This window comes from Rutilus rutilus (assembly GCF_951802725.1).
Source record: "Rutilus rutilus genome assembly, chromosome: 3".
Taxonomy (NCBI): Eukaryota; Metazoa; Chordata; class Actinopteri; order Cypriniformes; family Leuciscidae; genus Rutilus; species Rutilus rutilus.
The window spans coordinates 9,187,089-9,199,808 of record NC_140211.1 but is presented as its reverse complement, the minus strand read 5'-3'; the positions used below and the strand labels follow the sequence as shown (position 1 = coordinate 9,199,808).

At 43.4% G+C, this 12,720-nt stretch overlaps 1 protein-coding gene across 10 annotated transcripts in view; it reads left to right on the top strand.

Annotated features, from left to right (window-relative positions):
• kdm6ba (lysine (K)-specific demethylase 6B, a) overlaps nucleotides 1–12,720 on the top strand; it is a 93,185-nt gene that overhangs the window by 68,825 nt on the left and 11,640 nt on the right. For all 10 annotated transcript variants that reach the window (XM_084404095.1, XM_084404087.1, XM_084404089.1 and 7 more), the window contains 14 exons: nucleotides 2,527–2,625; nucleotides 4,063–4,155; nucleotides 4,513–4,641; nucleotides 4,754–4,849; nucleotides 4,945–5,155; nucleotides 5,342–5,593; nucleotides 5,684–5,848; nucleotides 6,219–6,731; nucleotides 7,684–10,826; nucleotides 10,942–11,068; nucleotides 11,687–11,792; nucleotides 11,928–12,133; nucleotides 12,294–12,388; nucleotides 12,560–12,628. In XM_084404095.1, the coding sequence (XP_084260221.1) occupies nucleotides 4,523–4,641; nucleotides 4,754–4,849; nucleotides 4,945–5,155; nucleotides 5,342–5,593; nucleotides 5,684–5,848; nucleotides 6,219–6,731; nucleotides 7,684–10,826; nucleotides 10,942–11,068; nucleotides 11,687–11,792; nucleotides 11,928–12,133; nucleotides 12,294–12,388; nucleotides 12,560–12,628 (5,102 nt within the window). In that variant the 5' untranslated portion in view covers nucleotides 2,527–2,625; nucleotides 4,063–4,155; nucleotides 4,513–4,522. The remainder of the gene's footprint in view (nucleotides 1–2,526; nucleotides 2,626–4,062; nucleotides 4,156–4,512; nucleotides 4,642–4,753; nucleotides 4,850–4,944; nucleotides 5,156–5,341; nucleotides 5,594–5,683; nucleotides 5,849–6,218; nucleotides 6,732–7,683; nucleotides 10,827–10,941; nucleotides 11,069–11,686; nucleotides 11,793–11,927; nucleotides 12,134–12,293; nucleotides 12,389–12,559; nucleotides 12,629–12,720) is intronic.

The window sequence follows — 12,720 nt, the reverse complement described above, 5'->3', positions numbered from 1 at the left end:
CCTTGTGGTGGTTTCTGGCGGGAATGAGGATAGTGTCTTCATTCTGGGAGTGACAATATTCACATGACCCATATCGCTATTTTAAAATAATCTCCTTCTTTTGGGGTTGTTTTTACATTGCCATGTTTCTGATGTCAGCCCATTATTCTATCAAAACTTAAATCATTTTTTTTTTTTATGTTCACATCACATTTTAAATGTCAAACCCTTTGGTCCGGCTGTATGGTTGGTTAGTTGACATGGTTATTCCCTGAAGGGTTTTTTTGTTGTTTGATTGGACCGTGTTGGTTGGAGACGCCCACATACGTGGCCTTCAATTGGTTTGGTGTTTTTAGATGCTGATCTGGTAAGTGTGACGACCAAGACAGTGACTGGAATAGTTGTTTGATGTTTGTTGTTATGGGGATTTTTTTTTTATCAAGCTTAGGGTCGACGTGGAGGGGGTGAATGGGGAAATTTTCTAATTATGAATTCATCGTTGTAACATTTAAGAATCGAAAGTGATTTGAATTACTCCCAAAGAGTTTCTGAACCGAAGTATGAGTAAATACACATGGCATTTCTAGAAAACAGTTCTTGTTGGTTGTAGCATGAAAGCGAATGCAGATGCGATGCCTTACAATAAACCAATAACCACACAACCACGTTCCCTTTTTATAATTAATTGCACCGCAAGCCAACTGTTTTCTCCTGGCTGGTCGTCGGTGAGTTTCGGTAAAAAAAAAAAAACCCACTGTAATTTTACAGTGCATATGTTTGTGCATATGTTTATCGATGACGGCACACTTTCCGAAATTTCCGATGCTGTGACTGAGGTGGGCGTCCTTGATCACCTGACCGTAAAGACTGCGCAATAGAAGGGGAAGAGACTGGGTTGTGGGGTAAGCCCTTTCCATGGTTGAGTCATGGGAGTTCCCCGTTAGACAGCAGACAGGTTGCTGTTATCAGACCTAGTGTGTATGTGTGTGTGCGCGTGCGTTTCAATTTCTCTATTTTACAATAAGTTTAAGGATCAGTTTCGGACTGCTGTATTGTTTCCAATATCTATATTACTAGTAATGAAAAACATGTTCTCGTAAAAAGCTGTAGCAGAATAATATGTGAGATATGGAAATGTAGTACAGAGAAGTTTCGTTTTGCATTTATGTATGCGTGTTGTTATAGTATGAATGCACACTGAAAAAAATATGATTCGAGTCACTACCCACAACTTTCTATCTTGGCAGGAAGGTCTCACGAGTTTGGTATCGCTATTCTGACCAAAGCACGGCGACAAAATACTCAACAGTTTTAAGTAAAGCAACAGTTTTGCTTCACAGAGCGCACTCTTGAAGTGTTGCTATGTCCACTTATAAGCGTTTTTTGGGCTTGTTGTTTAAGCATGGCTCATAAGTGATCATGTTTATGGAGTTAAGTGAAATATAATTCGTATATAGGATAATATAGTGCATATATTTAGCGAAAGAGTCCCTTTCTCGAGCTGAGATATAGCCTTATACTTTTCAGTAAGTTGTACTCTATCTTTCAACATACCTTCTGATGTTCTTTCGTTTATTAGGCCCCATGCCCCACATCAACGAGCTTAAACATTGCATTTTTTTGTTTGAATTTCGTGATAAAATGGTCATAATTTGAAAAATGACTCCGTTTCGTATTGAACGCGGAGTTTATTGCGATTATTGGTAGTTAATGGTAAAATTTGTTTTGTGACCATAAGGTAAAGTGAGGTCAACCTCAACAATATTGTGTAGGCTACACTTCACTCTCCTGATCTCAAGAGGCACTCTAGCAACTGACGCTCGAACTGGGTTGAGTAGGACCGGTTACACCTATTTCATACAAACGTATACATTTCTCTTGTGCTAAAAACATGCAGATATACAAACCCCTTAAACACTTTATCCACCCTGTATTTCTCATGGAGTGTTTTTCCCAAGCTACAGTTTTCATATGTGATAGTTGGCTTTCCACACCAGTACGCCAGGCCTGTGTTTATTCAGACACCTCCCCACAATAACTCTCACCATTGTGTGTGAGAGACAGTATCATGGATTTCCTCTCACTGTTGTCCTGCTCACCACCCAAGAGCTCCCAGTGTTGGAGACGGATTTCCTTTAGTTTCTTAAAAACATCCACTTCTCTCTTGGATTCTCAATGTTTCTTATGAAAAAAAAAAAAAGAAGCTTTTGTTCTAAAGCTTTAAGCAACTAAAATAGTTTATTGTTGTTTTATTATTATTATTAATAATAATAATAATAATAATAAATGTGATTGAGCAGGTGTGTCCAAACTTATGACAGATTCTTGAATCACAATTTGTCTTATAAAATGCAGTGCTTTTTTCTTCTCTGAAGTCATTTTTGACAGCCTGTCTGTGATATTGATGGCACAGCTGCAAGGCCTGGCTGTTTTTACAGCACTTGTGCTGATTGGATGGAATGAAGCCAAAGTAATAGACCAGGAAAACAAATAAGAGTGAAGTCAAATTCAATGCACTGATGTTTACCTCTTTATCTCTCTCTACAGTGATCAACGACCACAGAGTCGGCAGAGATGATCGAGTGTTGGTGCTAAACCCTAACTCTTCAGACATTTGAGAAGTGGTGCTAGATGCTTATTTGACAGGTAGGTGTGTGTGTGTGTGTCTGTGAATATGCAGAAACTGGTCTAAGAATGCAGTGTATTACAGGGTCACGATTATTTCAGTCCCCACTAGCAGCTAAATCCAGACTTCCTGAAATATTAGAGAAGCCTTTTAATAGTGCAACACCATGAGCCAGAGCGGAGTGGGTGGGCTCATATGCACTGTAGGCTCAAAATACACACATATACGCACTCTGACTAAACCTGCTGAGCAAGGAATTGCTCACACACACACGTACTGTAGCCAAACAATCTCACAATATTGTTGCGTGCATATATATCTTTGGACTAATTATGCCTCATCACCAAAATTACAGCTTAAACACTGTATTGAAGTGTTAAAGGCTTATAAATTTCACCAGAAAGTGTTACTCTGCCTGCTGAATAACTAGCCCAGGACTAACCCGTCAGGTTATACAGCATTTTATTGATGGCAAGTTTTGCATATGTGGCCTATTTTATTGTATAATAAATGTGTGTGTGTGTGTGTTTTGTGCTATCGAAAGTGCCTGTCACACTTGTAACGCTTTTTTTTTCTTTCTTTTTTTGCCAAGTCCATAATTAGTGTGTGCTAGGCGTCTTTTGCTGTATGGGCATATATGTGCGTGTGCCAAGCAATTTCAATCGAGTGTGTGCACGCACGCTTGCCAATATTTGTGCATCCAGCTTGCGCTTGGTGTGCCATGTGTGTTCAGAATGCGTGGGAAGCTCAGTGTGTTCGCATGCGTGGGTGTTTCATGGGAGCACAGCCGGTCTTCTCACTTTGGAGTCTCCCTAAAGAACACTTTAATTTTAGACCCGTCTTTTTCCCCTAATCTGTCCATCCATCCTGTTCAAGCCTTCTGCTGTTCCTTTCCTCCCTCCACCCCTTGCTCTTTCTTTCTGTCCTTTCCTCTCTCCATCACGCCTGGCCTAATGAGATTAACCTCAGTGCCTCTCTTGTCACACACACACACACACACACACACACACACACACACACACACTCATACACATGCAAATAATCAAACTCAAGCAACACAAGTACACACACTCCTTTATGTACACATGCACACAGACACCGCTGGCTTGACTCCAGGACTTTGCTCTGCTCGTCCCCTCCCTCCCATCACTCTCACCCTCTGCCAAGAGGCCTCGGGAAGGGTTATAATGACCTCAGTGTACTCACCCTATAGGTGAACTCCCACAAGCCCATCTGTGCACCCTTTCCTCCCATTTGAATACAGAAGAGCACTGCCCCCTAGAGGTTACAAGTGGTACTGATGTTCTGGAGGGTTCCTTTGTTAATCGCTGCCTTCGGGCCAAACACTCATACAGACTACAAAGGATGTGTTTTCCCCCTGTGTTTAATGGATTTGGCTGTATATTTGTGCCTCACCCCCTTATGTCCCATCTCTCCTCTTTTCTTTCTTTCTCCAGTTGGCAGGGGTAGCAGTAAACAGCTTCTCCTTCGTGTTGGTGAGTGGCCCTCTCTGTTTTGCAGTGGAGGGCTTCAAACTCACAGCTAGTGTGGTGAGTAACCATGTGTACTGTTCTCTTGGTAGCGATTATTGAACGATATTTTATTGAACGATATTTTAGATCAAAATATATGGTGCATCTTATTTTGTAATCTTAACACTTCCGAGTAGCCACTAAATACAGAGATTAGGCTAGATGTCTGCTCTTCCATCTGACTTGTTCAGATGTAAGCTAAGACATTTAAGGCAGCATCATGGCTTAGTAGGTAAATAGTTCAGTGTCACAACCACTTAACTCCTTGCAATCTTTCCAGCATGTAGGGAAGTATTTTTCCGGCAGTGACAGATGTATTGGCTAATATATTGGAGATGTGTAGGATATTACATAAATTGTATTTTTTTTTTATAGTCTAGGCTGGATGCATCACACACCAGAACAGTTCACCGGGTGCAGCACACGGGACCCTTTTCCTCTGGACGGACTCAACCGGGGACCATGGGCTCCCGTGGGCAGCCGCGCCTGGCCACCTCCCTCCAGGTAATATACCTCATTATTAGGGCCTCATTATGCTTTTAGTGAATTCACTGAAAGTTGTGTTGACAGAGCTATCAAAAGGAATGATCAAAGAAAATTGTTTTTATCTTGATAGGTGCTTACCTGGTGTCAGTCAGCACCAGTTCCTCTCCCATATGCCACCCAATCACATGACTGGCCTAAACCAGCCTAGTAAATTCTTAAACAATGGGTGAGTGTCTTAAGCTTTATTGTTGTTTTACAAACACTTCTGGCAAAACGTGCAACTTGCGTTGTAAGTTGGCTAATGTGTCTTTGTATTTCTAGTCCTTTACATCGAGGGGATAAGCAAGACCTGTCTCAGGCTTTGTTGCCAGGATTACAAAGGATGCCCCCTGCTCCTCCAAGACCTTGGGAACCAACCAGAACTGGCCAGGGTTATGAGCCATTGCCTGGTGAAAACCACAACCGACTACATAATGGCTACAATGCAGGGCCTCCTGCACACCTCACAGCTCGAGCCAATCAGCTACTGAAGGTGAATATTGGCCTTATATAGACCTTTTCTTGTTACATGAATGATGTTCATGTAGTAAGAAAATAACTATCTTTATTTGACATGTTTAAGAATTCAATTGAATGTGTATCACTGTAGCTCACTTAACTGAATATTAGGGTTAAGAGTACTCTCACCAAACTCTGTTTCTCTCTGTTTCTCCACAAGTATGGTGCTCCTCATCCTCAGTTCACAGCCCATGGCTCACGGCCCATGCCTCCATTACCTGATATATGGACTCAAGCCCAGTCTCAGCAGCAACCCAGAGGACCTCACACTCATTCTGGACAGTTAAAACGGCCTGGGCCACCTCTGGGAGAGCACTCTGTCATTCAGCATACCCCTGCTCCATCTTTACACCGACCCATGGAGGACTGCCCCGGTCCAAGCAAGAGAAAGAAGAGCTCTGGGTCTGAGCAGGTTGGTAATGTCTTTATGGCCTCACCCATGCATTTTCTGTCTTAACTCCCCTTTAACAAAAGCCCTCTCTTTTTCTGTTTCTTATGTCAGGCTCCTCATTCAGCCATGCAGCCTATACCTGGGCAAGCTGTACATTTGAATCAGCAGCCATCCTCTCACTACCCCTCTCCCAAACCTGGATTTTGGAGCCCACTGCACAAAGGAGGAGCACCCTGGAACCCAAATGAACGCAAAAGCGGGCAGATCGATTTCCAGGTCAGTCATCGCTGATCTGAATATTAATATTCAGTGATATTTTCTTGTATTGTGTCAGTTTAATATATGGCATAATCTGTCACTGCCATTTTATTAGCCATTACATTTATCCTTATGCCACCCACATATTACATGATTTTAGCCCTGGTTTTCCGCTTGCCGACAGTTAATGGAGTTCTCGTCAAAGAGCAAAAATTATAGGCAAAAATATTTAGCAGGTTAAAAATCTGGACTTGTTTATGATCCACTACTCGTGTAGTGTGAAAAGCACAGCAACCCGTTGTCATGTAGTGTATGGGCATTATTACTGATATTGCGTCTAGATGTACTTTCCTTAATTTTTTTTATTTTTCTAATGCTCTATTCCCAGGATTCAGCCAAACCAGGAATTGGAAGTTTCCCATATAAACCGCCTCCCTTGAATCCGTCAACCATGTCTTCACCCACCATTCCCCCCACAAGAGGTTACGGACAAAGCAGGGGTCCTCTACAACCACAGTCCCACAAGACCGGTCCATCATCACAGTCTCTGGGGCCACCTTCACAGAGTCCTCACACCCACCATTCTACATACCCCTACCCCAACAACAGACCTTCAGCTCTGACCCAAGGGCAACCACAGGGTACTACTTCACAAAGAGGACGTGATTCTGGAGTGAATTCTTTGGATAGACATGCTCCTCCACCACCTACATCCTCATCATCACTGCGGGCAGATAGGGAACGCTCTGCACCCTCACCAGCAAACCACACCACTGTGCCTTACAGTCACTCCCAGTTCCAGCCTCACCCAGGGCTGATCCATTCCATCAGCCCATCAGCCAGCAACCAGGCCCAGGCCACAGTACCTCAGCACAACCCCAACAAACCCTGGAAGAACCAGGTAACAGGCACAGAGAAATAAATAAAGTGAATCACACAGATTCAACTTATATTAAAGGGTTAGTTCACCCAAAAATGAAAATTCTGTCATTAATCACTCACCCTCATGTCGTTCCAAACCTGTAAGACCTTTGTTCATCTTCGGAACACAAATATTTAATATTTTTGATAAAATCCGAGAGCTCTCTGACCCCTCTATAGACAGCAATTCAATTACCACTTTCAAGGCCCAGAAAGGTAGTAAAGACATCTTTTAAAATAGTTCATTCTTAATTTTATGAAGCGATGAGAATACTTTTTGTGCGCAATAAACTACATCAGAGTTCTGCATCAAAATGCTGGCTCATTATTGGCCAGCTCCTGCACCAGCACCACACGCATGCGTTGTGGTGCTCATGTGAACAGCGTCGACCAATACAGAACCGGTGTTCTGACGTAGAACCTGGAAGCGCTGCACTGTATTAACAACGTAAACTGCGTAGGATACTGACACAGTCGAGAAGAAATTGTTGAATAAAGTTGTTATTTTTGTTTCTTTTTTGCGCACAAAAAGTATTCTCGTTCCTTCTTAAAATTAAGGTTCAACCACTGTAGTCACATGGACCATTTTAACAATGTCTTTCTACCTTTCTGGGCCTTGAAAGTGGTACTGAAATTGTTGTCTATGGAGGGGTCATTGAGCTCTCGGATTTCATCAAAAATATCTTAATTTGTGTTCCGAAGATGAACGAAGGTCTTACTGGTTTGGAACGACATGAGGGTAAAGACAGAATTATCATTTTTGGGTGAACTAACCCTTTAACCAAAATCCGGCTCTGATGCATTTAATAATTAACTTGATAATTACTGCCTGATTAATATTACTAAATAGCATGATACACAACATATAAATGTTATCTATAGTTACAATTTAGGGACCTGTTTTGTTGACTCTAATATTCATTTCCCTTTAGGAGTCACGTGACATTTCAGCAACAGGGGATTCTCAGGTTGTCGCACGCCTTTCTCAGGCACAGAATAAGGTTGTTGGGGGCGACCAGGGTCCAGGGACGCCCAAACGTGTGAGCCCTTCTCAGGCCCCTGTTCGAAAACCTGTCATTACCCCAAACCTGGAAACTCCTCGTCCACCTTGCTCCCTGGGACTATACACCAATGTTGGAGGCATCCCTACAATGAGCTCTGCACCCCCTACCACCACCTCCATCCCCAGCACCCTAAGCAGTTGGAGAGGAACTGATTCTTCGGTGCTAATCTCAAACCCAAACCATGTATCCATGATTGGTAAAAATCTGCCACATCCAGGGTATCAGGGTGTCCACCCTGGTGTTGGAACCCTTCCACACCAATATAGAGGGGCACAATCTCAGATTCAGCAGTCCACTCTTCCTCACACAGGACAAGGTAGACCTAACTACACCCCAGTGTCCTCTACTTTCTCCACCCTAAACTCAGGGCTTCAGAGATCAGGGGAGAGCGTCATCACCAGCAAGACCTCTAACACTCTCCAACAAGCCGTCATTTCACCTTTACGTCACCCTCAACCTCCAGCACACATAAAAGTCAATTCAGCCCTCCAGCCAATATCCAACAGTTCATGTAACTTAGTGCCCATTCAAGCTTCCCCCTCAATTTCTCAGGCAACTACTACTGTTCCAGCCCCAGTCTACCCAAGGTCCTGTTTGCAAACTGCTGCCCCAAGCTCTCAATCCATTGCTGATGCTTTAAATAAACTTGATGCAGAGTTGCAGGGCCACATGCAAGCAGAAGAGAGAATGAGAGAGCAGGAGGAAAAGAGGAAACAGAATGTAGAGCGACAAGAAGTGGAGACAAAGCCACATGGTGAGTCCGCAATCAAGAGTCTGGAGCGTTTGCTGTCAGGTAGTGCAGCTGAGCCTCTACCTCCTCGTTTGTCTCCAGCCAATGCACCCTCTTCCATCTCACCTCCTAGCCAGAATTCACCACCTTATCCCTGGTTGAGTCGAGGAGGAGTGCCCCAACGTCCTTCTGGAACTGCAACAACCATTAACGAACGACCACGACCACCCCCTCTCACCCCACAGACTGAATATGCCCGTGAGAAGCAAAGGCAGAGAGAGAAATGGAAGAGTGGAGCGCCATCTCAGAATCCCACTGGGATTCCCACATACCCCTCAGAGTCAGGTCTCATCAGCCCCTCCCACAACCACACAATGCAATTAAAACCTGACCCCTCCAAAGATATCACCATGTTGAAAACCTCTCATATCCCTGGGATTTTGGATGCTATTCCCAACCCCCCGCCCCTTCGAGAGCCACCCAAACTTTTCCAGGCTTTCCCCAAGGATGTTCGCTCTTCATGCACACAAATCAGCACGACCACAAATAGTCTGCAAAAACATATGCCCAGTACAGGACTTGGTAGTCTGGGTAGCAGTGCTAGTAGTTGCAGTGGTGACTCTGATGGTGCCCAATTTGAGGAGGAAACTTCTGAGCTCTTGCCTGATGGATTGGCAAACATTATGAAGATGTTGGATGAGTCCATCAAGAAAGAGGAGGAGTTGTATTCTGGTCAGAGAGGAGAACAGGCAGTACCGGAACCTCAGTTTTCTGCAAATGTGGCACAGATGAAGAGTTATTTATGCGCACCGGACCTCGTACCTGCCCTAAAGCAATCTCCAACTGAGGATTATCAGCCAGAGAGTCATGCAAGCCCACCTGTGTTAAGTCGGCAAGGTTCCTTGGCATCACCATGCAGTCGCACTTCTTCACTTGAGGAAGAAGAGGAGGTTCTTAAGATCATTCCCAAGTCTGCCAATTCTATTAGCATGCAGTCCCAAGGAAGCATTCTTGCCACAACAGGAACCAACTATCGCCATAGTGACTTGGCCAAGCTGTATGGCCTTTCAGAGTTAGAGAAAAGTGAGTGTGAGGATGATGAAGAAGAAGCTGATCGGGAAGATGAAACGCCATCCTGTTCACCACCTCAGCGGCCACATCTCCACCAGACTGGTGTAAACAGCATGTTTAAAAACCTTGCATCTGTGCTTGAGAGCCAGAAATACACCTACCGGGGTGGACCCTTTGGTCGTCCTCCTCCCTCTGCTTTTGTGGGAGTTAAGTACTCTTCATCTCTTTCTCTGGGGCCTGACATTTGTAGGCAACAACAAAGCACTTCTCCCACATCAGGTACAGCTAATCACCCAGGTTTTAGCAGTCCGACGCAAACCCCTGCCATTAGTAACTCAGGTGAGTCCTGTCCCCTCTCGCCTACAGCTTGGGCGTCCGAGAGGAAGAGAGGGGATAAAATAAGCCAGTCAGATCTTTTGGGCAATGATGATGAGGAAGAGATTTCAGAAGAACCCACAGGAGAGAAGGATTCTGGAACTGTGAAAGACTTGTTGGAAAGGCGACCAAAACTGACCACCATCTCAGAGTCTTCGCTAGCAGAACTTGGTCATAGCTATGAGTTGAACAAACACATTCTCCCTTATAAAGATCACTCAAAGGCAGAGTCACAGGAGATATGCAAACCTGATAAAGAAAAGGACCGACACAGAGACAGAGAACGAGAGAGGAAACACAAACACAGTAGCAGTAAAAAACATGAGGACAGGAAAGAGAGAAAGAAAAAGCACAGAGAAAGACACGACGATGCATCGCTTTCCTCATCCTCATCTGCGTCCAGCTTCAGTCGACGGCACAGGGACGGAAAGTCACACAAGGAAAAGAAGAGCAGGCAGGTGCTGGGTAACCTGGACATTCAGAGTAAGGAGTTTAGGGAGAAGGAACAAGAGCGTGATGGAGACAAGAAGAGAAGGAAAGAGGAATGTAACCAATCTCAGAGCGAAGGGGAAGAGTGGGCACAGAGTAAAGACAATGACTGCAGCTCAGGACGTTCCTCTGATCTCCCATCAGCTTCATCAGCATTTTGTTCTGACGACTTTCAGAAACTAAAGGCACTGACAGATGGACCACCCAAAGAACTGAAGATACGCCTCATAAAGGTGGAGAGTGGGGACAGGGAGACATTTATTGCTTCAGAGGTGGAGGAGAAGAGGATTCCTCTGGAGCAGATCACCATAAAGAACACAGCCAGTGAAATCATCAGAGCCTGCAAGTAAGTGATATTCCCATGCAGGACATCTCTGAAATAGAATATTTCTTGCCTGCGGTGGCAATTTAGTTTGATGTCACAAAGGCCATATCTAATACTTAATGTCTTGTTGTTTCAGGGGAGCACGTGTAAAGGAGAAATTCAAGGAATCATACCTCCTACCTGCCTTCTCTGTTAAACCAATTTTGCCCCCAGAGATGCCCATCCCTCGAGAGAAACTCAACCCCCCCACACCTAGTATCTATGTAAGCACTGCAGTAGCATTGTCAGCATCTCCTGCCCCCTTGTGGTCATTTTTTTGTATTACATGCACAATAAAACCTACTCCAGTAATATTAAGTTTGATTTTCTGTTGTATATTAACTTCCCCGCCAGGGTTTTTTTTTTTTTTTTTTTTTTTTTTTTTTTTTCAGCCACCGCCAGTGTTTTTGATAATTTTCAGAAAACTTTCATGGCCTCCTGAATATTTTGTTGTATGAATATCTGAATATGCAATATATCAAAAGAAAAAAACAGATTCTCTGCTTAAAAAAAAAAAGACATTTTATTCTAGCTAAATGGATTCTTTTTTTATCAACACTTGAATTTGTGTAAGTTTCAGACTTAGAAAAAACTATTTTCTCAGCTTTTTGTTCAAAATGTTTCAACTAAGACTACAACGTGCATAAGCAATGCTTTAATTGCTTGTTTCTGCTCCTTTTTTGACTGTTTTGATCTGGAGATTTTGTACTCTTTCAGAAGATGCGTTATGGCGCCCCCCTACTGTATAACAGTGAAAACATGGATTGCCGGAAAATTCTGTGAATATCAGGGAAAGTGTTAAAAGTATGTCTTAATGATTCCATGTTGGTGTTTCTCTGCAGTTGGAAAGTAAAAGAGATGCATTCTCTCCAGTCCTGCTGCAGTTCTGCACAGATCCTAAAAACCCAGTTACTGTCATCCGGGGACTAGCTGGCTCCCTTAGATTAAGTAAGTTTCTGCATAATGTCTTATGGATAGATGGTGGATGGGCAGATTTTCAATTTTATGACTCTACAGTTGAGTCCAAACAGTTGCTGTTGTTGAAACTAAGTTGCGCTTCTTTCCATTCCTCCTCCTTTATAGATCTTGGTCTGTTTTCAACTAAGTCTTTGGTGGAGGCAAATTCTGAGCATGCAGTAGAAGTTCGGACCCAGGTTCAGCAGCCAGCGGATGAGAACTGGGATTCCACTGGCACTGGCCAGACCTGGCCCTGCGAGAGCAGCAGGTCACATACAACGATTGCCAAGTATGCCCAGTACCAGGCCTCCAGCTTCCAAGAGAGCTTACAGGTGTGAACACAAACCTACACCATGAAAAATTGTATACTGTTTGTTAATTTCCAGAGGTGTATTGGTCATTTTGCAAATACTTTAGAATTCTTGTTTGTACAGTTTTGATTTCATAGTCATATACACCATGCACTCACCACACCATTGTCTGACCTTGCAGGAAGAAAAGGGCAGTGATTATGAGGAGGAGGAAGATGAGAAATCGGCCACTAACTCTGAGAATATGACCAGTAACTCCTCAGCTCCCGGCGCCAGGTAATAATTGCAGATTACCTCAGCACTTAATTCTTGAATTAATCCAAATAATTATAGTAACATTTGCTTTAAGAATTTAATTAAAACTATGATAAATCACCCTCCCTGTGTGTGTATGAATAAAGATCTGCTGTTAAAATGCTGTTATTAATTGTTTCATTATTTTTACAGTTCAGAGCAAAAATCTGTGGGGAAGATAATTAAATTTGGCACCAATATTGACCTGTCCGATCCTAAAAGGTAAGACCATCGTGCATAATTACTTCAACGTGTGCAGCATCATCTTCTTTTGGATGAAAGTCTCGACACAGGCAGCAATTACACAACTATGT